This window comes from Lutra lutra, chromosome 18 (genome assembly GCF_902655055.1).
Source record: "Lutra lutra chromosome 18, mLutLut1.2, whole genome shotgun sequence".
NCBI lineage: Eukaryota > Metazoa > Chordata > Mammalia > Carnivora > Mustelidae > Lutra > Lutra lutra.
Genome location: NC_062295.1, coordinates 38,416,714 through 38,442,531, shown reverse-complemented (window position 1 = coordinate 38,442,531; position 25,818 = coordinate 38,416,714). Strand labels below are relative to the sequence as shown.

The 25,818-nt window shown below is 58.3% G+C and overlaps 1 protein-coding gene across 12 annotated transcripts in view; it reads right to left on the bottom strand.

The window, feature by feature from the left end:
* Positions 1 to 11,679: 11,679 nt before the first annotated feature.
* Positions 11,680 to 25,818, bottom strand: part of IQCE (IQ motif containing E) — a 47,103-nt gene continuing 32,964 nt past the window's right edge. For 5 of the 12 annotated variants that reach the window (XM_047714083.1, XM_047714084.1, XM_047714092.1 and 2 more), the window contains 7 exons: positions 24,825 to 24,992; positions 20,675 to 20,698; positions 18,263 to 18,373; positions 17,673 to 17,794; positions 16,627 to 16,727; positions 15,517 to 15,630; positions 11,690 to 13,999 (listed from right to left, as the gene is read on the bottom strand). In XM_047714083.1, coding sequence (XP_047570039.1) covers positions 13,860 to 13,999; positions 15,517 to 15,630; positions 16,627 to 16,727; positions 17,673 to 17,794; positions 18,263 to 18,373; positions 20,675 to 20,698; positions 24,825 to 24,992 — 780 coding nt within the window. In that variant the 3' untranslated portion in view covers positions 11,690 to 13,859. Of the gene's footprint in view, positions 14,000 to 15,287; positions 15,380 to 15,516; positions 15,631 to 16,626; positions 16,728 to 17,672; positions 17,795 to 18,262; positions 18,374 to 20,674; positions 20,699 to 24,824; positions 24,993 to 25,818 lie in introns of those variants that run through there. The other 7 variants (XM_047714087.1, XM_047714088.1, XM_047714093.1 and 4 more) reach the window with 7 other exon arrangements.

Genomic DNA, 25,818 nt, shown 5'->3' with positions numbered 1-25,818 from the left:
ATAAGGACACTAAGGCCCAGAACATGAAACCGCTCGCCCCGAGTCCCGGACCAGGAAGCTGGAGACAGTGTCCCCCTTGTGGTAGGCACACGGGGCCACGGCTAGTCATCAATGTGTCCTCGTCCACACTGAGGTCTGGCCTTTGCCTTTGGCTTCAGGGAGATGCACGTCATGTCTGGCGGCTGTGTCTTTGTTTTGGGCAAGGACTGACCACATCAGAGAGACCGGCTGTGTGATGTAGAATGGGGGCTTCGGGTCACACAGTGTCCATCGACCTGGTGACCCCATGGGCCATGATCAATTGACTGATCAATCAATCTTGCCTGCCTAATGGGAGCCACGCACCAAGTCTGGAGGCTGGGGCTGGGCTGGGCACCCCTGGCTGGCCACACTCCGTATATTTGGTTGCACATCAGTGCTGGAGGCTCACACTCCCTGAGCGCAGCAGGAACCTTGCCTGTGGACCTCTCCCGGAGCCCCATCTTGCGACACTTCCTCAGGCTGATTTTCATCCCTTGCTGTAATCAACTGTAACAGTGAGTCTGTGAGTCCTTCTAGTGAGTTCTCGAAACTCCATGTGGTTTGGGGAGCTCTCTCTTGTGACAGCCGAAGTGAGAAATGGTGACCTCAGGATCCCGGCTGATGACCTGTCCCACTCGGGTCCCACTCGGCCCCACACGAGACGGATGACCTCCATCCCCGTGTTAGGAGGAGGAAATTGGGCTTAGAGAATTAGTTCCAGGTCCAGGATGGAAACCCCTGTCTCCTAACATTTCTGGTCTGACTTTGTCTGCCGTGCAGCCCTCTAGGTGATGGATTTTTGGCAAGGCCAGCATATGACTTATTTCTGGCTGCATAACCCCCAGATGTCAATGGTTTTTTTGTTTGTTTTTTAGAGAATTGTTTTTTTTAATTTATTTATTTGACAGAGAGAGATCACAAGTAGGCAGAGAGGCAGGCAGAGAGAGAGGAGGAAGCAGGCTCCCTGCTGAGCAGAGAGCCCAATGCGGGGCTCAATCCCAGAACCCTGGGATCATGACCTGAGCTGAAGGCAGAGGCTTTAACCCACTGAGCCACCCAGGTGCCCCAGACGTCAGTGTTTTAAAACAACCTTGGCCCTGTTTATTCATGACTCCAGGGGTCAGCCGCTTGGGGTCAGCTGGGTGGTGCTTCGGCTGCTGTCACCCAGAGTCACGCATGTCCCCATGGTCATGGGGCAGCCCGCCAGTGCTGGACGGTCTCAGGTGGCCTCGTTTGCGGCTGGGGGTTGGTGCTGACTCAGTTGACCACACAGCTCCAGCCACAACTTCGTCCAGCTTCTTCCCTGGTGTCTCAGGGAGGCTGGGGAGGACGAGCCGTGAAGCATACACACTGGTCTGTTCCTGTCCCATTTAAGAATGCTCTGTTGGCCACAGCCAGCCACGCCAAGCCCAGAAACCATGGGCAGGACAGAACCAGGCATGGACACAGGGAGGTGTGGACACAGGGCCGTGGCCGTGTCAGTCTTGACTGCTCAGACTTCCAGAAGAGGGCTGATTTCCTCACGTCCTGGTGCTCTCAAGGAATGGCTGTGGTCAGCCAGGATATGTCCTTCCTCCCCAGCAGGCACAGAGGATGGACGGGACGCAAGCCTCGGGGATGGGCGGTGTTGGAAGCTGCAGTCCTCGTGGTCTCCTCCCGGCAGCTCAGGAACCTCGCCTCTGTCTCCAGGAGCAGCGGGAAGGGGATTGCGGTGTCAAGCTGGTGACAAAGGCTGGCCAGGCAGCTGTTGGAAAGACGGACTGCCGATCACACCGTTCCTGTGCTCCAGGAGCGAGGACGTCTTTCTGGGGCCTTCGGAAGCAGGCCAGCAGTGTGGGGAGGGATTGGGGCCTCTCGCCTGGGGCCATGGGAGAGCCAGGCTCTCCCTTCCCTCTCCTGAGCCCTGCCAGCTGCTCCCAGCCTTGAGCTCTGGTGACTGTTCCCCTTCCAAGAGCTGAGACCCTTGGGCTGGGCAGCCTTCCAAGCCTCGGTCCCCCTGTCTGCAAAAGGAGGGCCCTCTTTTCTTCCCTCCCTGGGTGGAAGCCAGGATTGCAGTGGAAAAGGGATATTCACAGCTGAAACCCAGCTTCTGTCCCTCATTGTGAGCTGTTCCCCCACATGATGTGCCCAAGTGCCCCCAGGGGCCTGTCACTCACCCCACAGCCACTACGGCTCTGCCTCGCCTGGGTGGAGGCCAGCCATCACCTCCCCATGTGGGGGTCCTGGGGGCCCAGACTCCACGCGGGCTCAGACCAACCTCGTTCCCTCACACACGGCCTCACTGGTCAGGGAGCCAGGCTGAGTGAGTCAGGGTCTCCCTCCCCAGGGAGCGCTGCCTCTTCTGGGAAGCCCCGGAGACCTCCTGCTCCCCTCGGCTCCAGAAGGAAACGTCAGCCCAACTAGGGCCAGCTGAGGGTCACCGGGAACACAGGGCCAACAGGGCTGTGCTCCTCGCCTGAGCTTGTCCTCACCACCGTCTGCATGAGGGATGCAGACCGTGCCAATCTCCTGCCATCTCTCCTGGAGGGGCAGGGAGGCAGGGGTCAGGACAGGAGCAAGGCAGAGCCTTCTGGAACCAAGGCCACGATGATGACGTTACCAGACCTTGATGGGTGCACCGTGCATGTTTCTGGAATGGACGTCGTCATGCTCTCCGAGAGCTACCCTGGCTGGCATAGGCCCACTCCAGTCACCTGCTCACTGCCTCCCAGAGACATGGCCCCTGTCACTCCCTTCTTTACAGATGGGGAAGCTGAGGTTTAGGTCACCCCAGGTCACTGGCAAGGGTGGTCTGGCTGGAACTCTTGGCTTGCATTCTTGCCTGTAGGCCCAAGACCCCTTTCCTCCCGATACCCCAGCTGGCACTGCAGTATGAGCGGGGTGGGGGGGTACGTGGGCAAGCAGGAGGCCCCACGGAACTCACCTCCCTGCCTGCTCCCACTTTCTGCTCCATCAGGGCCCTGGGAACGCACCGAGATCCCGAGGAGGGAATGTGCTAGAAATCTGCTCCCCACCCTTCAGGCGTCCCCTACCCCCCACCCTTCACCCCCCAGGGTTCTCCTCTCTCTCTGCAGGTGGCTGGGAGGGGCTGGCTTCACGGGGCTTCAGGGGGCACTGGGGGAGGACAGTATTCACAGGGTTCCTCACCAGCCCCTGAGCCAGTGTGCACCCTCCCAGGGGCCAGGGGCCAGCGGCTAGCGGCCAGCAGCCAGCAGCCAGTGGGTCCTTTACCTTCTGAAATGCAAAATCGGAGGCTGAGTTTTGCTACTTGCCGCCCTTCCCTGCCCCCAGGTTCCCAGGGTGAGGGCCGAACTCCTACAGCCTCTGCTTCTGTCCCCTTGGAGCCCCTTCCATCTCCAGGGTGAGGACTGAGGGCTCCCGAGGCAGGAAGACCCCTACCCACTTGGCCCCACCCCTCACTCCATCCCCTGGACCCCTGGCCACTGCCCGCTCTGCACTCTGCGCCCTGGGCCTCTCACACCTGGACCCTCACTACGCTGGTGGGGAGGGCTCAGCCAGAGGTGGCTCAGCCAGAGGTCCATCCGCCCGTGCGGGGCCTGGCACCTGGGCAGGTGGATATTTGCTGGGTGCGGGAATTGGCCCTGGTCTGCGTGGAGCTCCGCCCAGTTGACAGACGTGCGCACAGATGAAATAAATTCTGGCAACTGAGGGTATCCCGTGCCTTCCTCCCTCAGTGCCCGGTGCACTGCAACTGTGAGAAGGTGTAGAAGGGAGGGGCTGAGCCCGGAGAGCTTCCCGGCAAGACAGGGCACCTCGGGATGGCCTGGGGACAGGACACTGCTGGCAGGCAGCCAGAGGGGGAAGGGAGGGCCTGCATGTGCCTGGAGGGGAGGGCAGGGGTCAGGGCCGCACACTGGGAGGCATGCCAAGCCCGGGCGTAGAGGGAATCCAAGCGGCCACGTGGAACCTCTGTGAGTCTGCTGGGGAGAGAAGGTATGTGTTTACTCTGGTTTTGAACCAAGGCCCACAGGGCAGTGTGGAGAGGACAGAAGGAAGGGCCTAACTCAAGAATCATGGTGCCAGGAGGGAAGTAAGGAACAGGGAGGAGAGTGCTGGCCATCGGGCTGGATCTATCCTTCCCTTCTTCCTTAGTAACAGAACCTCCTGTTTTTATTGCATCTATGGCCACCTAGAAGAAAGACCACCTTTTCCAAGCTCCTCGGTAGCTGGATACACAAGTAGCTACCTTCTGACGAATGGGATACCAGTGAAAGGGTCCTCAAATGAGGGGACACCTCATTTCTCCTTCCTTCCTGCTGGCTGGAGTGCAGGTTATGGCTGGATCTCAAGCAGCCACTTTGGGCCATGAAGCCTTGTGTCTGGAAGAATGAAGCAATAAGTGTGTGGGTTTTTGAAACTCGTGCAGCCACCATATCTTACCCACACCGTTTCCCTGGGGCCTTTGGAAACTTCTAATGTGTTTGCATTACTGTTATTTTGGGTGTTCTCATTCTCTAGCTAGATCTAAACTTAATGGGTATAAGGTGGGAGAGGAGGGCTCAGATTCTGAGGGCTCTACTGAGACTTGATGGAGGATGGGGGAGTGAGAAGACAGAGCCAAGGCTGCCTTTGAGGTCCTGTTCGGAGGTGGTAGAATGTTTCTCTCAGCATACATTAAGTGCCTTCTGTATTTGCTGAGGGAGTATATAGGGGAATGGCAGGCCTGCTATCTTCAGGGAGCTCATGGTCAGACAGACAGACACTGTCTGGGGAGACAGGCAGACACTGAAAGAGCTCTGCTGGAAGAAGGAGCTGCCAAGCTCCTCATGTGCTTGTTCTGCACAGTTATTGAGCACCTACTGTGTACCAGGTGCTGTATTAGGCCTTGAGACCAGCAGTGAGCATCATAAACTCAGCGTGGAGCTTAGGGAGTCTGATGGGGAAGTGAGACAACAATGCAACGATCTCATCATTAAATGTCAGCGTAGAACTTGCCAAGTGCTACAAAGGGCGAATCCTGTGCCCTGAGCCTGAGTGGTTATGATGGGGGCCACAGGAGGCCCCGGGGGACTTTGTGACACTCTGCACCACGGGATGGATGTCTCCAGGGCCCTCAGAGAGCAAAGCCACTTCCTCAGCAAATCTCCCACTTGTTCCAGGCCGCCCTGGACCTTGGCTGCGGTGGATGGCAGACAGGGCCTGGCCAAAGCAAGTCCGGGCCCACAGGACGAGGGGCACAGCCGCGCAGCAAGGCCGTGGTGGTGGTTTGAGCTGTTGCACGCAGGGCTGGATACGGAGAGGAGTGGACAGGCGTGGGCCATCTTTAGGAGTTTAAGGCGACAGGACATTTTGTGGACACATTGGGGACGATGATGGGGAGAGGGGAGAGCCATGGATGGGGTGGAGGAGGGATCCCTGGGGGTGTGCCTGCACGAGAGGAGAGAATCTTGTCGTTTACAAGGTATTTTGGAAATTGGGGTAAAATACATATAACATCGAATTTACCATCTTCACCATCTTTCAGTATCAGGGGCATGGAGCACATTCACATTTTGTGCAGACACGACCTCTGTCCGGCTCCAGGACTTTTGTCCCTGCAACACAGAGACCCTGTCCCTGTGATACACTGACGCCCACACCCACCCCAGCCCAGCCACCACCGTCTGCTCCATCTGTGGTTTGGAGGACTCCGGGGACCTCGTGTGAGTGGGATCAAGCTCGTTTGTATTTCTGCGACTGCCTTCTTCCAATGATCATCGTGTCCTCCAGGTTCGCGCCTGGGGAGCACAAGCCCATGCTTCCTACCTTCTTCAGGCTGAAGAATAACCAGTCGATTCGTCAGACCGTGGACATTCGGCCGCTTCCAATTCCTGACTGGTGAGCTCTGCTGCCGTAGACGCGGGTGTGCAACTGCCTCTCCGAGGCCCTGGTGTGACTCCTTCGGGGTGTGTCCTTTGTTGGACCCCACAGTGATACTCCTTTGAGGAGCTGCCAGCCTGTCTTCCAGAGCGGCTGACCCACCTTCCATTCCCACCGACAGCATGAGGGCTCCGATCCCCACCAACCCCCCAGTCCTCACCAGCACCCCTGACCGGGTTGTGACGTTTTACGAGGCTGTGAGAGTCTATGTTAGGACTTTGGATATGACTTACGACTCTAGCCGTTCCAGTGGGCGTGAGGTTGGTGAGTGTAATTTTGGACCAGTTGAGGTGGAAGTCTTGGGACATCACCAAGGCAATGAGAAGGGGGTGGCTGGGCAGCCAGGGGTGGGGGTGCGGCGGGCCGTCGGCCGGGGGTATGGGAGTTATCATCTGTGCGGCAGGGATGGTGGAGACCATTCACGGGTGAGCTTGTGGGAGCGGAGGAGAGGGTTTCCACCACCACCCTGGTGGTCTGGGGCGTAGGGGTGTGGGGTCTGGTGCAGCCAAGGGACGGGGAGGTGGTCAGCGGTGTCACCTGTCTCTAGGAGGTCTAAACACCCGTGGGCTTCGGGGTGAAGACGGGGCACTGAGGCAGGACCAGAGCCTCCTCTCAGTCCCCAACAGAAGGAAAGATTAGACACAGGAGAGAGAGGTCAAAAGTCCATCAACAGTAACCATATAAGGACAGGGATGCAATCAGGCAACAAATGGAGATGATGATTCTGGAAGCGTACGCACAGATAGCACCCCCACTCCCGGCCTCCAGAAGCAAAGAAGGAAGGAAGCAGAGTCCACAGAATTCTGAGAGACTGTCAGGACCTCTCCCGATTTTCAAAGAACTTGCTGCAGGGGTGTAGGGGTGAGCGAAAGACGTGCTCCTGAATGTTCCAGAATGCCCTGAGAACCCACACGGTGGCAGGATGCACATTTTTGGAGCTCTGCGTGCTCTGCTCGGGGGCAGTCGGAAGCCATTCCAGTGGCTCTGGGCAAAGCAACTGCTTTGGATGCGGGGCGAGCCTGAGGGCAGCCCAGGTCCCGCGCTGCAGCTCGTAGGAACCACGCAGAGAAGCTGGGGCTGGACCGAGCTCTTTGTCCGAGCAAGTGGGACAAGGAGTGTCCTAGGAAGCAGAAGCCACACCGCACCACGGCACCACGGCAGGAGGGAGGGAGGAGACAACCCGCACAGCCTGTGGAGGACAGGCGACCCACATTGTCAGCAAGCGTTTGAAGAGACCAGGAAATCCCGGCTTGGGTGCCTGGTGTGCGGAACCTGACGGGAGCGTGGACCCCATCACGCACAATCAGTGTGAGCGTGGCGACCGGATGGTCCCTCGGACTCCCTTCCTCTGTTGGAATTCAAGTAAAATTAAAGGTGGTATTTAAAAACCAACATAGTGTGTATCTGTCTCTTTCTAGGCTACTGTAAACTTATGTCTGCGTGGCATTTACCCATCTGCCCTTCCTTCCTCCCATCCCTCCATCCGCCCTTCCCTCTGTATACAAATGTGGAGAGGCGGTGACGTGATGCTATTTACTGAACAGTGACAGCGCTTATCTCTCTGCAGAAGGACCCTGTGTGGCTGCTCTAAGCTTTTCTATTTTTTACAATAATGTGTTAGATGAGGGCAGGGGCTCAAGGCAGGTGGGAATGGGTGGGTTCATTCCGGGATGGTCCAAATGTAGGAGGAGGATTACCCCCAAAAACACATCCTTGGAGAAAGAGGACCCCCCCTTTCAGCCTAAGGGCCTACCAAGTATTTCATCCCAAGGGGCTCTCAGTGATGGCAGCCTGGACCCCTTTGGGAAAACAGCCTGAGAGCCATAAGTTGGGGACCCCAACAGAGCTGACTAAAAACAGGTAAGAAATGGAACTCCAACTCGTCACCATCACGGGAGGAAAGCCTCACCTCTTAAGTGCTGTGTGTCCCATGAACCAGCCTTTGGAAAGCCACTCTGTGCACGTGACTGTGGTGACACCGTGCAGAGAGGAGCACCCATGGCCAGGCAGGAGCCAGCACCCCTGGAGAAAGATATACTCACACCTGTCCTCGATGCTCGGGGAGAAGCATTTCCAGAAGCCACAAATCCCCTATGGATCTTTCCATGGCTGATGAGCCAACAGCTTGGCCAGGAGTGAGGATGACAGGCATTGCAAAAGGGTGTCCGGTGACTCGCATGGGATGCTGTAGATGCTGCTGTGAGCTCGTCAAACCCATGAGTGGCCTCTTATATGTGATGTAAATATTTATGCAGGACCCAAGAACACACTGCTCACCAACGAGCTGCTGTTGGACAATTTCATCCACACCGATCAACGGTGCCTATTTTCACGTTGGTCACATGGTCCTTCTTAGTGGTCTTCTCTTTGGAAAAACAGAGGCGCCCCATATAGTTCAGCGTGGCTTGAGTTTAGAGCCTGTGTGTATGTGTCTGTTTTTTGTGTGTTTTATGTATTCATGAGTTTTTGTATATTCATGTTTGTGGTGTGTCTTTGTGATTTATGCATTTGCCTGAGCGTTTGTATGAGAGTATGTGTTTGTGGTGTATGTTTGTGTGTTTCTGTGTGCATATGTACGTCTGCCCATGGGTGTTTGTGAGTATGAGGGGCAGCGTGGCACATTCAATGGGGATGCCTGGTGGGCTTGCCCCATCTCCCTGTAGATGTGGCAGCAGAGCAGGGGGCTCTGGGGAGTAGCCTGGGGCCTGGTGACCGACTGTGGGGTGAGGAGCGCGGAGGGAGACACGGGCAACGGCCAGGCTTTTGGCTCAAAACACCAAGTGGCTTATGATGTTGTCATGGAGAGAGCATCACTGGGCAGGGGCAGGTTAGGGGGTGAAGGTCAATCAAAGCTGGGCCAAGCTGAGTTGAGGCACCTGAGGCACGTACGTGCAGATGTCTGTCTCGATATTTGGGGAGTCTGGGCATTGGGCATGGAGCCCTGGGGATGCCCGCGTCTAATAGACATGCAGGGGCCCGGGCTGGTACAGGCCGGGGGGCAGGGGAGAAACTGAGTAGGCAGGGAGAGGAGACACGGGGAAGGGCCACTGCATCAGCACTGCCAAGAGGGATGGCCCTGGTGCCGAGCGGGGCAGAAGGCGGTCTAGGTGGGTGGTGAGGGATGAGGCAGCCAGCCATCAGCAGGGACAGCCGCTCTGGGGCCCTGACCGCAGCCACCCCCGCCCTCCCCAGCTTCCATTCCCTCCGCGCAGTCCAGGAAGGGGAGGGTTGAGGAAGCCAGCCTGAATGAAAGCTCCAGGGACCTTGGCACACATTGGGCCCTCTCCTTTGATTCTCAGGCTGTTCTGGGGCTTAATTAATGAATAGCTCAGGGGCACCCCTCTCCCTATTCAGAAACGATTCCATGGAAACTTCTCACAGGTTCCTTCGGCAGGCTCTGGCTAATGGGGCCGCCCCTCCAGGCTGTAACGGCCCCGCTGGGTTCCCAGCATGTTAATGGATGGTGCTGGCCCGAGGCCATCATCAGCCAGTGCCCCAGCCAGGAACAGGGACTTGTTCCTCCTCCCTGTTCAATGTCCTCAGCCCAGCATCAGTACTGAAAGGAACCCGGGACCGGATTCCGACATTTCCCCCCATATTCCCTGGCGACTTTTGAAGAACCTCATATTTAAAGTCATCTTGGCAAGGGCCTGGGGGTAACTTGCAGTGAGAGACTGTAAGGACTGCTTGTGGGGCAGGCTGAGCACTGCTTTCAGACCCACAATTCCCGAAAGCCAAAAGCCAGTGGCAGGAGCGGGGAGGGGGCGTGTGTGCACGCGTGTGCATAGGTCTGTCTGCATGCATACCTCCACATCCATGTGTTTGTCTATGTCTGCTGGCTGGGGGCCCGACGCTGGACCTCACTCCACTCTCTCGCCAGCTCTAGCTGAGACACCCACCCCTGGAGGCTCTGGGGAGAACGCACGGGGGCGGGCTCGTTGCCAGGGAAGGGGTCTGCCGTGCCCTGCTCTCTGATGCTGTGCAGACTTGAGGCCCAGGCCACTGCTTGACAAAGCAGGAAGCCTTCCGAACAGGCCAGCTGCCCACGAGACCCAGGGTGATAGGGCAGGAGGTGGGCTCCGGCAAATGCTGGAAGCCGCTGACACGTTCTTGGAGGGGCTTCCAGCAGATTCCAGGGGCCCTAAAGGCCCAGCAAGCAGCTGCGTGCAAGCAAAGCCGGGCACTGAAAAATCCTGGCAAGCGGTATCCCCAGAGAGCAGCTGTCTCCTGTCACCGGGTGGCGGGATTCCTGTCCACAGTTCCTTCCCTGCTCCTCAGGCGAAAGGTGAATGGAATTTGGGGAAATGCACTGGGCCGGCCTGGAAGAGGGAAGTGGCGAGGCGAGAGGGGGCAGCTGCGGGGTGGCGGTAGGGCCCCTTCCTTCCAGCAGGCCCTCAACGCCTGAGCCAGTGTTGCCACCCAAGCGATGGGCCAGAGACCCAGGAAAGGCATGTTTTTCAACCACATCGGCCGCTGGGTTTGCACAGTGTGGGTGACAGCGTCACTCCCCTGGGGGCCGTTAGAAGCAGTAGGATTTATGGGGCAAATGAGACAAGTACCTGTAAAACCACCGTAATTGACCAAGGCCAGTCCTGAGTAGCACAAACTGAACCTGTATCCAAAGACTCACGTACGCACGCCGCGAAAGGTAGGAGTAATTCTAATAAAAACACTGAGGATCTGCAGATTCTCCTGAGCCACCCAATGGTGTCGGGATCCCCCCTGGCTTTTAAGGACACTGGCCCGGCCAGGATCTGTGGCTAGTGGACTGCTGGGAACTTGGCGAGGTCGCCCGCTGGACCCCCGGTCTTCAGAGACATCCGTGAGCCCTGTGACAGCAAACCCTGCTCTGAAACCAGAGCGAGGGGCTTGGAATGAGCTCAGGCGGGTTGTATGGAATTCAAATTGCGTTCAGACCCTGAAGGGTAGCGGGCTTCCAGCAGCGGGTAGTTATTTCTTGAAATCCCAACAAAGCCCTGCTGCTGTGCTCACCCTGGTGGACGAGCTAGGCTGGCCACACGCAGGTGTTCTCGTGGGGACAGAGGGCTCTGGCCAGAAGGGCCAGGACACAACACAGGTGGCACACGCAGCCAGGGCCGGCGTCTGTTCCACAGACCCCCTCTTAGCTCAAAGAGGAAGAGCAAACAAATGGGGCTGCCCCGTCCCCTGGAGGCCTGCGGGGCTCCGCCCCTCCTCCCTGCTGGGGGCGCCTCCTGGCCCGCAACCCCCTCCAGGGTCACTCTGCAGAGACACCCGCAGCCGCGCTCCCTGAGAACCGCCCACCTCCTGGCTTGCCACACGCACGTGCCTCACGTCTGCCCACAGTTCGGCCCACACACCAGCTGGTCCTGCCCCGTGGTCTTCTCACCAGTACCCGCTCCTCCTGCCCCTTCTCCTCAGCCCACGCTTGCTGGGTGGGTAGGAACTGAGGGCTGCAGAGGCCACGGCACGACCTGGACTCATGTGTCATTGGCCAGCACCTTCAGACAAGTGACACAACGCTCCGTCCCTGGCTCCTGGGCCGGGGTCTCCCCAACGTCCTGGTGACAGGAACAGCATCTTGAAGGCCAGGCCAGGTCAGCATGCATCCTGGGCAGTGGCCCCGTGGCCCCCGAACCACACTGCTTTGGGAGGGTGGGCGGTCGCGGCCTGGAGCCCCACCCCCGCCCCCGAGGACAGGGTGCCGGCATGTGCTCTGCCCTGGAGAGTGACTGTGGCCTCCCTGGTCAGCCAGGACCGGGCACTTGGAGGGTACCTGGGATGGAGAGGCAGCAGCTTCTCAGAGCCCAGCTACCTACACAGACTGACGGTAAATGGTTCTGCTGCTGGGGGTCCTGGCTGACGTACAGGTGCCATGACAACCAGGGTAACGTGAGCCATGCAGACCCCCGGGCCTCCCCCCAGAAGGGCAGTGACCTGTGTCTCTGGGGTGCTCAGGGCTTTCTGGCTGAATCCCCTTCCCCTCTGTCTCGTGGGCCTCAGCGGGGACTGGCCCCGGGGTGAGTGACACAGCAGCCGCAGTTCCTCAGGGCCCCTCTGCAGCCGCGGAGCCCCAGCCCCATACCCAGGCCCTGCAAGTGCGCCGGTGCCCGGGGTTCTCCACGGGACCTGCGGGGTGACAGAGCCGTGGGGCAGGCCACCTCGCAGAGGCTGTGTGTGGTGGACATCAGCTCCAGTCACAGCCTGGAGGCACATCAGTGACCGAGGCAGCTTTGAGACTGTTGGTTTTTAATAGATCAACAGCGTTGCACCCAAGTGCATAGACAAGTGTACACATTCACAGTTCTCTGTGGTATTTCCTTGGAAAACCCCAAGTACAGGGGCTGACCTTGTCTTCTCAGCCCCGCCCGCCGGCCAGGCCCCTCTGGCCATGGCGCACAGGCCAGCCCGAACGCCGCGCGCAGCCGCCCCTGCCCTTCTCCCAAGCAGGCCTGGTTCTCTGGACCCGAGGCAGGGATGTCCCCTTCACCTGAGCCCCTGAGGCCACGGCTCCTCAGAGTGAAGAGTGGGCAGGAAGGCCGTTGTTTGCATGAGGGGCGGGAGCTGTGTCCTGGGAACTAACGGCCGCGGGCCCCACCTTCATCACCCCCGGTGCTCGACCGGCCCCTGAGCTCCGAGCCTGCTCCCCGCAAGGGTGGTCCAGTCCCCGGGGAGCGCACCCCATAGACGCCACAAGCCAGGGCCGGCAAGATTCAGTCAAGTTACCAATCAGTCCAGTGGGAGAAAAAGAGAAAAGAATAGACGAGGCAGCAGCCCATGACCGAACAAAGAAGAAAAGCTGAACAATCAAGTGTTCCAGCTGAATTTTTCTCGACCCGCTGTGGGAACGGAACCTAGCTGAGGAGACCCCTCCCACCGGGGGATGGCGATGCAGAGCGCCCCCCGCCACATGCCTAGCTGGTGCGGGAGCTGGAAGCTTCCTGACCACGGGGAGGATGGCCTGAGGTTCCCCAAGGAGACCATCATGCTCCTCCAGGGGCGACCTCAGAAGGGCTCCAGGGGCTACCCTCGGTCCCAGCAAGAGCGAGATTTCTAACGTCAGACACTTGACCTCGGGGACATGGGGGTCTAGAGACTCTTGAAATGCCACCCAAGCCAGAGGCTCTCCATGTCACCATCAGCAAGGGCTGATCTCGCAAACAACGGGCAAGACTCAGCTTCTGAGTGAGCTTGGTGCAGCAGAGGCCGGGCCATGGAGCTGGGATGCATACGCAGCAAGGGCTCGCGGGCTCCCCGCTGCCCCTTCCTCAGGCCCTGGGGACAGCTGGCCCCCCTGGAAGTCTCAAAATTCCACCAGACTTCCTCCTGGGCATAGCAGCTCATGGGGACAGCGCCCCGGGGAGGTGGGGACGATGGCAGATGAGGGTCTGTGTGGAGAGGCACAGGAAGGAGCAGCCCGAGGAGCCCAAGCCTATCTTGGGGCCCTGACATCTTCATGTCCCGTCATGGGGGTGGGGAGAGCCTGCCATGCACAGGCTGGTCACGTCCCTCTCTTCCGGAAGGCATGGCCCCGGCATGTCCAGCCTGACCTACTTACTGGGTGGAGGTCGGGGCACGTGGTGTCGGAGAAGATGCTGGCAGGCAGAAGGAGGTACTGTGGAGCCGCTCTTCCCAGCTCAAGGCCAACGGCAGCCAGGAAGCCACCACCCGGAGCGTGTGTTTGCCCGGCTCGTGGCTGCCCCCATCCCGGACACACATGTCTATCCGGCTGACCCTGAAAACCAGCCCAGACATGAAGCAAAGGCTTCAGGATTCCTACACAAACAACCACACAGGTGGCAAAACCACACCGAAGAGAAAAGCCCAAGGGAGTGCTGAGCTGTGGACTAGGTAGTTCTTGCCTAAGGGGATAAATCACTTTCTAATTCTGGTCACTACGTCCTCTGGAGCGCACCTCGTCCTCAAAACCCTGAGCTCCCCGGCAGAGCCAGCACCGCGCGAGGACCCAGGGCTGGGGCCTACGGTGGGGCGGTGGCCTTCCTCGTGGGCAGCACAGGAGCCACGACAATCTCATCTGAGTCATCCGAGCTGCTGTCATCTGCGGGCAGAGGCTCCGTGGGCTGGGGCTGGGGTCGTGGTCCTGAGGGGGAGGGCGGCCCTGCAAGGAAGCAGAGGAGGCTGTCACCCCAGCGGCTCAGGGTGGGACAGACCTTCAGAACTGTGTCTCAGCCGCCACAGAGCCACCTCGGCTGCCAAGCCCAGCTCTGAACATGCTGGCCATCTCCAAAAGGCCAACACCTGCAACAGGTGAGGGCTGGCCGGTGGGGAGCAAGGGGCGCGGTGCTCCGATTCTGGGGCCGGGGTGGGGCTGTGACCTGCGGGCAGCCGGGGCCGGCGGCCACCAGAATGGGTCAGAGCCACCTTCCTTGAGACTCAGGCCTCCAGGCGGGGGAGGCAGACAGGACCAGGGGATGCCCAGGGAACGCCGTGAGCTTCCCAACAGACACCCCCTACACCCCGCTTTCTTCAGCACAGCTGACTTCCCCAATCCTCAGTCCACCTGCACCCTGGGTGTGGGCTTGGTGGTGAGGGAGGGAGGGGGGGAGGCGGGGGGCGCCTAGTCACAGGAAAGGCCACACTCAGACTGCTTGGGGACATGGCAGTCACAGGGCGGCTGGGCGCTGACTGCGCTAAGGAGGGCAGGACACAACACAGCTGCTGGCAGTCATGGGACTGGTCAGCTGTCCTCTGGGACTTCTGAGGGAACTATTAAAGGAGAGCCTCAGGACACTAAAACACCTGTTTTCAAGCTTATCTTCAGTTTTTTCCTCTACAAACACTGGCACTGTTGGAACACACATGGGCTGGTCCCACTTGCCCTGCAGGCCACCCTGGGGGCAACCAAGAGCAGTGAGTTCGTACGTGGCTTTGCGGCAACCTCTGGGCAGGGGGACGCGACTGTCCCTTGAAGATGACACATGCTCAGCAGGAGGAAGAGGTTGCTTACGCGATGACAGTCACCAAACGTGGGGTTGGGCAAAATCAGCATGAAGCTGGTTTCTGCAGGACAACGTGAGCTTTGGGGAGCCCGGAGGTTCTAGATGACAGCCCCTCAGGCTCTGCGGGCTCTGCTCACCTGCACCTCATGTCCTCCCTGCTCACCTGCACGTCCTCCCTGAATGCCTATGTGTCCTCCCTGCTCACCTACACATCCTCCCTGCACACCTATGTGTCCTCCCTGCACACCTGTGCGTCCTCCCCGCACACCTGTGTCCTCCCCGCACACCTGTGTCCTCCCTGCACACCTGCACGTCCTCTCTGCACACCTGTGAGTCCTCCCCGCACAACTCTGCATCCTCCCTGAACACCTGCAAGTCCTCTCTGCACACCTGCACGTCCTCCCTGCACACCTGCACGTCCTCCCTGCACACCTGTGTCTCCCCTGCTTCCCCCGGAGCTGCTCATGTTCGCTCCTTGAACTTTATACATGAAGCTTGTGAAGCAAACACCAATGTCACAGGTCGCAAACTCTGACAGGCTAGACAGGGAGTGGGGACCTTCAGGTCAGACAGGGCATCGAACTCTCAGCTCATGCAGGAGATCCTCCAGGACCCAGCCCCAGAAGGGACGGGCTGGCCAGGCCCCCCACCCCCAGCCACGGCCTCCCCCACTCACCAGAGCAGGGCGGCAGGGCTGCTGGCTTCCCTGGCCCCCACGGCCCTGGTGCCTCGTCCTCAGCCGCCGGCCCCTCCACGATCTCCCCGCTGCTCGTGTCGCTGTCCTCCTGACCTGAAACAACACGCACACTCCAGGCGCCCGCCCTGCACGGAGCTGGCAGCGGACGTGGACAGGGCTCGCCACCTCCACCTGTCTCTCCACCCCAAAGGGCTTTGGCTCAGAAATCTACTTCCTGTTGTAGTTTGTCCTGAAATGAAGCTCCGCTCCCCACCAGCACCTGTCCTTCCCGGATTCCATCTGTGCAACCGAGAAGCTCGGGACATAACAACCCTCTCCATGAGCAGCGCATGGTGACTGTGTGGCACCCTCACACCCGAGACCTCAAGATGTATTTCTGGGTCCAAGGGCAGCATCAAAGCTCACAACACGACCTCCCTGATCATCTCCAGCAGCAGTACCGAGAGTGCGAGCGAGCAGCATGGAGGGAGGTTCCCAGCCAGCATAAGGGGCTGTCGGACTTGCAGGGGCCCAAGAAATGCTCTGGTGGCCTCGGGCGGGTCTCCACCTCACTCAGGATGACCTAGGGCCCTGCCTGGGACCCCACATCAGCCGCCAGGCAGAGCAGGGACTGGGCCTCACAGCTGGCGTGCGGCACCCCTGCCAGGTCCTGAGATTTCTGCATTGTTTTCTACCCTAATGAGGTGGAAAGGCAAATACCAACAAAGGTTCACTCAAAACCAACACACAGGAAAAGCACTGGCCCTAGGGAAGGAAACCACACGGCTGCAGCAGAGCCAAGAACAAAAGCCAGAGACATACAAGCCATGAGGCTCCAACTGTGTGGCCCGTAGCTGCCTGGATGCCGCCATGACTGGCCCGCGAGCTGCCTCCCATGGGCTCGCCTTTCCCTGCAGCCCGAGGGATGGGGGAGGAAGTCGTGTGTGGGAAGCTTGGTGGAGGCATCTCCCTGCCGATGGCCTCGCTCTATGGATGGGGGTCAGGCCCCCACGCATGCCCGCACACCCCAGGGCAGTGGCCACTCCTTGCTCAGAGCTCAGAATGCCCCAGCCACCCCTCGTGTGGAAATTCAAAATGAAATGAAATTACCAGGAGAAGCAGGGCAGGGCGCAGCCGGCAGCTGGCAGGGGCTGGCCAGAGCGGGACTCCTCCTCCTAGAAGCTGCTGCAGCGGTTCTCGGGCTGGAGGCACTGGAAAAAAGAGAGAGACTGGCCGCTTGGACTTCACAGACTGCCCCCATAGCCTGGGTGCCCAGCGGGACTCACGGAGGCACCAGAGGGCAGCAGAGCCAGCACAGGTGGGCCGCAAGGGACACAGGGGGTACCCTCTATCAGACTCTCGGGCACACACGTCAGACCTCAGACACCTTCCTCTCCCAGTCTCTCGTGCCCACTGCCATCTCCCTGGACATGGCCACCGGCTGTGCGGCTCTCCCTGGCCTGGCCAGGGCTGGTGGCACTGGAAGGACCCTGACCTGTGCCATGCCCCAGCCGTCCCAGCTTGTCCAGAACTGGGACCGTGAGAGTCTGCCTCCACCGCTCTCCTCTGGCAGAGAGGTAGCAGAGACTGAAAAGTGATGTGTGGACTGCGAAGCAGGGGAAGCCTGAGCCGCCTGCCCTCACACGGCCCCTCCACCCCCGGAGACACGCCCCTTGCCTCAGTGCAGATCCCACTCTGGCGGAGTCGACCTGGATGGGGTCTGAGTCTCTGTGGCTGTGGCCCCAGCAGGTGAGAGCGAGTGTGAGCTGCTATGCGAGGGGCCTGACAACACCCACGTCCCCCTGAATGCTGGGGGCACATCACTTTTTTTTTTTTTCAAAGGGTGGCGTGTTAGGACAAGCGAGCCACCCTATAGATGGTGGGGACCAGAACCACATGGTGTGTAAGCCCTTCTGCTGGTTTTCCGCCGGCACAAGGAACCGTTTCAGGAAGGCCCCTCCGAGGGCCAGAACTGGGGGGCTACCCCACCTGCAAGTGCGGGAGGGACTCTGCACAGGCATTTGCACTTGGTGACTCCCAAGGTCCTGGCTGCCATATCCCGCGCGGGTGCACTCTGGGCTGCCCTTGTCATCAGGCAGCTTCTTGCACTGTATCCCAGGGACACAGGACAGTGGTGGCCTGACAGGTGGATTTACCTGTGCCCGACACGTGCCAGGTGTGCCCGGAGGACAGACTGGATGGTGGTAATGGCCTCTTCCTGCCCTGGGTCATCCTCAGCCTGGACAGCGGGGCTTGGAACATGTGGTGGCAGAGGGTCCTGGGGGGACACAACAGTGGGGAAGAGAGCCCTTTGGGAGCCTCTGCCCACCTCCCGGGTGTGTCAGGGTCCCCGCCCAGCCCCCAGAGAGTCAGGTGAACGCAGCCCCATTCCAGGGAGCCTCCTGACGCTCAGACTCTAAGAGATTCTTAAAATGAGTGTCTGGCCATTTTTGCAGAGGAGGGACGGATCTAGAAAATGCTTATTTTAATGCTTCCATCTTTACTGTGAGCTGGGCATGCTGCCTAGTGCATGAACACCTCCAAGTAATGTGGCTCCCAGAGTTAAATCCATCCGGCGCCTGCACCACGGGCTCTGCCGCCGGGCCCCACGTGGTCCCCACGACAGCAAGGCGCCAGGGAGGACACGCACACTGCGATGCTGTGCTGCCCCAGCTGATGGGCCACGAGACGGGACATGGAGAGAGGGCAGGTAGCGCCCCTGCTGCGTCTGGCCCCCCAGGGTTACCTGGCTGGGTGAGCTGGGCGGGCCAGGGGATTCTGAAGCACGAGTCTGGCTTGACAGTAGCTTCACCCGCGCTAGGTGTCCCCTGAAAGCTGACTGGAGCACCGTAGCCGCCTGGCGGGAATGAGGGAGGGAGGGAAAGAGAGGTTAACTCCCCTGTGCAGAGGACAGGGTCTTGAGGGAGAAACTCTACCAGCGGAGAAAACTATGTCTCTCACTATGCCACCTGCCAGTGCCTCCTGCAGTGCCACCCGCAGACAGAGGCACCCGTGTCCCCTCCCACAGTAAACTGAGTCCTCCATTAAATGCCGTTCCATTTAGCGGCCAGTATTCGTCCATATTTTACATGCAGGTATGTTTCCATGTTGGGCAGTCAATCCCATGCCATGTGATTTCCATACACATCTTCCAAAACCAAGCGGGGCAGACGTGGTCTTAGACTGTTGCCAAGGAATTATCTACCCTCTGACCTTAATTGTAAGTGGTTTCTATCTGGATGCTCTGTTAAGTCCCGAGATCAGTGTTCTGGACTCCGGGGGCAGCCCTGGCTGGACATGTCACAGCGTGACAAAGGGGTCGAGCTTTTTTCGCATCTCAGGGGAGTGCCACATGAGCACATGGGGGCCTGATGCGTCATGTGTCCAGAGGGTATGACCTTCCAGAATCACGGTCACTAGGAGGAACACCATCACTTTGTTGTTACAGGAAGCAGGGTGAAGGAGATGTTCTCAACGTGGGGTTCAGAAAGTGGCCCAACAAAGCGTGGAGAGAGAACCCTCGTTCGGGCAAATTCGAACAATCAGGTACATGTGTAAACAGACCCGGGGGGCTCGCTGCCCACGACAACCTGGGGCAAGGGCTCGCTATAGGCGACACAAGCTGGGGCGACGGCTGCTGTCGTCATAGCCACCAGAATCTGGCAGAAGCCCAGCCCAGCTGCAGCCCCACACAGGGGTCCTGTCATCGCCTTGCCTGAGGAGGTGAGGACATGAAGGCCTGGGGGGACCCCAGGGGACCAGCAGCAGAACACAACGGTGCATGCCAGCTGGCTGGCTGGCTGGGAAAGACGCTACACGATCCTTCGAGGAGTCCCCAGCTCACCACTCACCCACTCATCCCACAAATATTTGCTGAATGCTGACCATGTGGCAGGCGCCATCTAGGAACCGTGGATACAGCAGTTTAAGAACAGAAGTGGGACTTACATAAATTGCAACAGGAGACAGGCAATTTAAAACAAGCAAAATATCAAAACATCAAGGATGGATAAAAGCTACAAAGAGAAATAAAGCAGGACCCGGGGCTGGAGTGATGGCTGGCACGGGGTATTCAGAGAGAGGGTCTCTGACGACGGAACATTTCCTGTGTAAAGTGGAGGGGGTGGGGCCAGGCATGCAGGTGTCTGGAGGAAGAGCCATCTAGGCAGAGAGAGCAGCCAGTACAAAGGCCCTGTGGCAGGAGTAAGCTTGGTATTTCCAAGGAGTCCCAAAGAAGCCTCCAGACTGGCTAGAGGAGAATGAGCAGGGCTGAGGGGTGGGGGTGGGCAGCCAGGGTGTGTGGCATGGAGGATCTTTAGGCAATAGCTTTGGCTCTTGTTCCAAGTCTGGGAGCGAGTCATGAGCAGTGGTGGGTGTTACTTAACACTGAAAACATGCCGCGCTGGAGGCTGCCTGGGGAACAGGCTGAGGGAGGGCACGGCAGCATGGCAAGGGGCCTTGTGGGTCCCTGTGCAGTCCAGATGGCTGGAGACTCCGTCGGGTCCCAGCACCCATCACAACACGTTCTGCTGCTCACCAGACCTGCTCTCCTCCCAGGCAAGCTGCACTCCTGTGTATACCGTCTTCTGCCGGCAGCCCTTCCCTCTTAGCCTGGGAGCCTGCACGTCCCCCAGACCGGGGGCCAGGCCTTCCTGAGAGCCCTAACGCAAGCCTTGCCATCCTGGCCTGCAGGGACCTGTCTCCACACCTTTCTGAGTCCCGAGGGCCCGCAAGGTCACTGGACCCAAACTGATGACCGAGAAAGGTGTGTTGAAAAATCACTGAGTGATCGAATGACTCTGAACGTGGAAAGTTATCCAAATAGTCATTGGGCACTGGGGTCACCCGGTCTGGTGGGTTTCACGAAAACAAGGCGTCGACACATCCCACCGTGACCTCGCTCTAGTGCAAGAATATGTACTGGAGGGACGCCTGGGTGGCTCAGTGGGCTAAAGCCTGTGCCTTTGGCTCAGGTCATGATCTCAGGGTCCTGGGATCGAGCCCCACATCCAGCTCTCTGCTCCACAGGGAGCCTGCTTCCCCCCTCTCTCTGCCTGACTCTCTGCCTACTTGTGATCTCTGTCAAATAAATACATAAATAAAATCTAAAAAAAAAAAAGAATACGTATTGGAAACAGGTGACATAAACCTCACTTACCTCAGTCAGAACAGCCTTTTTTTTCTGAAATAAAGAGACAGATTATGAATTAACACGAGGATGAATTTTTCACAATACGGCATTTGTGTTCTCATCCTGGCCCTGCCACCGTCTCCACAGATGGAAAGCAGAGCTGGGGTACCAGGGCGCACCCCTCACTGAGAGTCTGTGGAGGGCTCTGGGGTCCCTGTTCTCCCCTGCCTGGCAGACAGTGCGGCGGGAGCCAGCAGCTATAACCAGATGGCCAGGCTTCTCCGGGCGAGCCACAGTTAAAGACAAGCCTCGTTGCTGGCACCCACGCCTCTCAGCCAACCTGTGGCAGCTCTCCAGGAGACATGACCCACGAGTACCACCGTGGGCACTTGTCTTCAGCCCCACGTGAGGAAGCCCCTTCCCCCAGCCACAGCTGTCCCGACATGGGGGTCCACTCTGGATGGTCACACAGTGGCTGTGCCCCCGCCTGCTGGAGAAGCTACGAGGGGGACCCCCACCCTTCACAGGTCAGGTCACTGGCTCCTAAATCTGACCCATCCTCAGAAACACCCAGGGACTGGAGAAAACAAAATTCAGCCACACCCACGGCTGAACAGTGAAGCCTGAGTCCTTCTGGTGTGGAAACCCCAGGATGACGCACATGTCGTGGGGGACAAGGGCCATAGTCCCTGAAACATACACCCGCCAGCTCTAGGACATCGACGATGTCGATCAGAATGCATGCCCCCCCCCTTTATAGAAGAGAGTATGTCCCTTGACAGATTAAGGAAACATGGAGTATGAGGACCAGCGGGATGTACAGTGAATGAATGAATGAATGAGTGGACGAATGTTTAATCACAGTAACAATCAAGACCGACGAAGACCGCGCAGACGAGGACAGTGCCAGCGAGGATGTGGGGTGCGCTGCAGGATGAGGAAGTCCAACAGGAAGCCTGGAAAGAGCGGAAGTGCAGGAATGGAAATGTGCTGTGACTTGAGAGAGAAGGAAAAGACGTGTTGCCCACGGAAATGGACCCTGAGAGGAGGAGGCATGTTGGACCACGGCCGGCCGCTGGCCCTGTTGAGGGCAGCCTGCGGCTCGCCTCAAAGCACTGGCCAGGTGGGCTCAGGCGGGTCCTGGGCTTCCTCCTCACAGCCGCAGACACCCCTGTACCCCGAGGGGAGTCTGAGTTGTGCAGACCAAGAGGACCCTGGACTGAGGTCCCAGGACCCCGAGGTCCAAACAAGTGGCCTTTCATATGCTTTATTCTCAGATGTAGGTATGTGCATTTGATTTTCCTGAGTTGTTTTAACGCAGAACCCTGAAGGAAGGACTCAACTCGTGAGTCAAGAAGGCAGCTGTGCCCAGCTCCCAGAGGGGCCAGCAGTGGGAGCTGGTGCAGGTGGCTAGGCCTGCCCAGGGCGTGGGGAGCAGTCAGCTAGGGCACTGCTCTTAGAGCACTGCATGTTTTGTCTTTTTAAAATTAATTAATTAGGATGTCTGGGTGGCTCAGTTGGTTAAGTGTCTGCCTTCGGCTCAGGGTCCTGGGGTTGAGCCCCGCATCGGGCTCCCTGCTCAGCAGGAAGCCTGCTTCTCCCTCCCTCTCTGTCTGCTGCTCTTTCTCTTGCTGTCAAGTAAATTAATAAAATCTTTAAAATAAAATAAAATAATTTAATTAGAGAGTTTAAATTACTTAATTTGAGAGAGCGAGCATGAGCGAGCCGAAGGGCAGAGGGAGAGAATCACAAGCGGACTCCCTGCTGAGCGAGGAGCCTGATGGTGGGGCTCAATCCCAGGACCCTGAGACCATGCTCTGAGCTGAAATCAAGAGTCAGCCGCTCAGCCAACTGAGCCAACCTTAATTTGTCTTAGTGAAGCAAAGGCCCAATGGGGAGAAGGGTGAAAGGTGAGGGGAAAAGCTGCACAGACAGTCAAGTGGCTCAGAAGCGGCGAGCACCACCCAGGTCTGGGCTGAGGAGGACGAGGAGCTTGGGACACCCTCTTGTGCAGAAAATAAGGGTGTGCCAGCAAGACCAAAGGCACCAGAGCCAGGCCCGAGCGCTCCCACAGATCAAGTATGCGACACGATGAACGTGAAGAGAAAAATGACGCATTGATCTTAAAAGCAGCAGTGCTCCCTCCCCTGAGAGAGAGCGGGGGCAGAAGCCCACTGGCCCCCCATCCCTGGCTCAGAAATCAGTGCTCACTTAGTACTTAAAACAGCAAAGCTTTTAGCCTGTCTTTTTGGAAGACCGTGGAGCTGTGCCCCCCTGACCAGCTGATGAGGAAAACTGCTTTACAGAAGAGTGCCAGCCACTAAGTAGCGGGGGGATCTGAAGTCACCCCACAACCGTGTGAAAGATGGGCTGAGTTATGTGGCGTGAAGGGTGTAGAGTCACCGGCACAGGGTGGGGACCAGGGCTCATGGAGGCCATTCCCCCGACAGATGGATGGGCTCATTATCGAGGGCAAGGTGTTTCCTGAGAACGGCATTACCATGCACCCACAGTCACACACATGGGTGGGACTACTTAGTCTCATCTGGGCCTGGAGCACCTGGTCCCCCGCACCACCTGTGGGGGCGGTGCTCTGGCTGAACACGCCTCACCGGACACGAGGCAACCTGTACACCCGACATGCCACGTACGGGAAGTAAAGGGGACAGAGGAACAAGCTAAGGGCCACCTCAAGGACACAATCGGACAGAGGCAGGATGCGGTACGTCCTGCAGGAGAATGGCCTGTGCTCTTCCAGAAGAACATGACTTTCAAGAGAAAAGAAGGCGGGGGCTGGTAAAGCACACTGCACAGGTTTACACAACCAAAGAGGAAGCTTCTACTGGATGCAGGTCAAGACCCAACCTTGACCGGATCAGGGTTGAAAAAGATAGCTGAGCGGCATCCTGGGGCACGGGGACAGATGTGACCGTGAGGCGGACACCAGAGGACTGAGAGAACTTTTGGCACATTTCGGGGCGTCTGACGGTGCGACACGTGGTCAGTGAGACGGCCTCATGCTTAGAAGACGCTGAAGGTTCACAGCATCTAAGACTCTCTCATACGGTTGTGCAAAGAGACGATCCGCATAGAAAAGAAACACAGCTGCGTGTTAACTACTGTCGAGCCGAGGTGGGGGCAAGCATTTGTGCTGGACCTTCGTGAATTCGTGGAATTCTTTCAACTATTCTAAGTGTTCTGTACATTGTTATAACAAAAGGTGGGAAGAAACCGTAGTTGGAGAAACTCTACAGACGAAACCGGAGCTAAGATCGTATGACATTCAGGCCAGTAGAGGACTCCAGGATTTCTGTTGGTTCAGCTGGAGAGAAAGGGCGCTGCTGTGTTCTGCAGAACTGGGAGCTCTTTCCGAGCACGCAGCTCATTCAAGGAGATCGCCACCCTTACCCTGGGAGCTCAGGAGAGGGGTTCCATTCCTCCCTCCACTAGACAGCATTGGGGGACCCCAGGCTTCTCACCCATCCCCCCACATCCCCCACCCTGGGCTCCTCTCTCATCCCCGAACTTCCCCACCTCCCATCGGCCCACTTGCCCCCGAGCACGAAGGCACTCAGCACAGATCCACAGCTCCTCGTTTCCTGGGACCTGAGAAGCACAGGCTCAGGTTGGTGGGTGGTCCTCCCATCCCCTAACCTCCAGGTGCTGTCCTCTGAGGAGCAGTCACTCAAGGCAGGTTTGTCGTAGTCCCAGTAAAATGGACCACAGCTCAAGCTGCTGCCCCCCAGACAACCCCAGAAGAGGGGTGACTCTGGGGGTTTGAATTTCCAGTTGTTTCTGCAATGGATGCGTCTGCCTGGGGACCCTATGCTCGGGCCAGACACAGGGTAGTGATTCCAGAGCGGGTCTCCCTGGCAGTCCGCCACCCGGCCGCTGTGTTCACCCGGTCCATGGGCCAACAGAGGCTTCCGGGTGAGACACCGCCATTTTCCACTGGCCAATGACCCCCGCCCTCAACCCCGAGGAAGAGCTGAAATGGAAACCTCCCTTTCCTTCCTGCAAGACCAAGTCCTTCCATGGCAGGTCCGGGTGCTGGTCTGTCCCTCGGCCCCCATGTCGTCTCTCCGGCCGCATCTAGTCCATCCTGCATTTCCACCCACGCCCGTGGCGCCAAGCCCGTAGCCCATGCGGCACAGGGACGGCCTCCACGGTCTCTCACCTGGCGTCGGTACACCTTCCACCGGGTCTGCAGGATCCTGGCTGCCGTGTCTCTTCGCCCCTCGGAGCAGCTGGAGGGGGGCTGGGAGCCCTCCTCGCTTGTATCTGGCTCCCAGTCCTGCTGAGAGGGCCTGCTGGTGGGAAGGGAAGGTCGGGGTTCTTCTGGGGTCTGCAGAAATTCAAGGTGTAAAGGATGGTTAAGGCAGGCAGGGAAGATGGGGAACGGGTCAGGCGGCAGGATGTCGGCGGAATACGGACGGAGCTCATCAGGCTAGACTCTATAATGCGGAGGAGAAATCTGTTGATTTGGCACGCTGTACGACTAACAACATCCCCGCAGAAACAACGTACAGCTAATAAACAACTGAAGGTCGGTTTTCATCCCCCTCCATGTCCCTCCCCTGGGAGGACAGCACAGTGACACCACCTGTGGGTCGTGGCCCCTTACTCGCTCGGACATATTTCCCGAGCTCAGGGACACGTGTGTGTTATTGCAAGGTCTACCTGCTTTGTGGGGGTCCTGTGTTTGGTCTTTTAGTCTGAGACTCTGACAGAAACAGGACCTCTGTGATGAAAGGCATTAGATTTCTAGCTGGGTTTTCCCAGTAAAAAGAAGAATTGTTATTTGACCATTGAAATAACCTCGATTTCTACCATACTTGAGGGCCCAAATTTATTATCTTCAGGGACATTTCTCGATAACAATCAGCACACCAGACTGTCCTCCTCACCACTGGGGACACACGTAGAGAGGGGACTGCCCTTCAGAAGACCAAAAATGGGGGCGCCTGGGTGGCTCAGTGGGTTTGGCCCAGGTCTCAGGGTCCTGGGATGGAGCCCCGCATTAGGCTCTCTGCTCAGTGGGGAACCTGCTTCTCCCTCTCTCTCTCTGCCTGCCTCTCTGCCTACTTGTGATAAATAAAATCTCAAAAAAAAAAAAAAAGACCAAAAATGTTAAAAACTGTGAAACTGTCCTGGGTCTGGGCCCCCCGCGA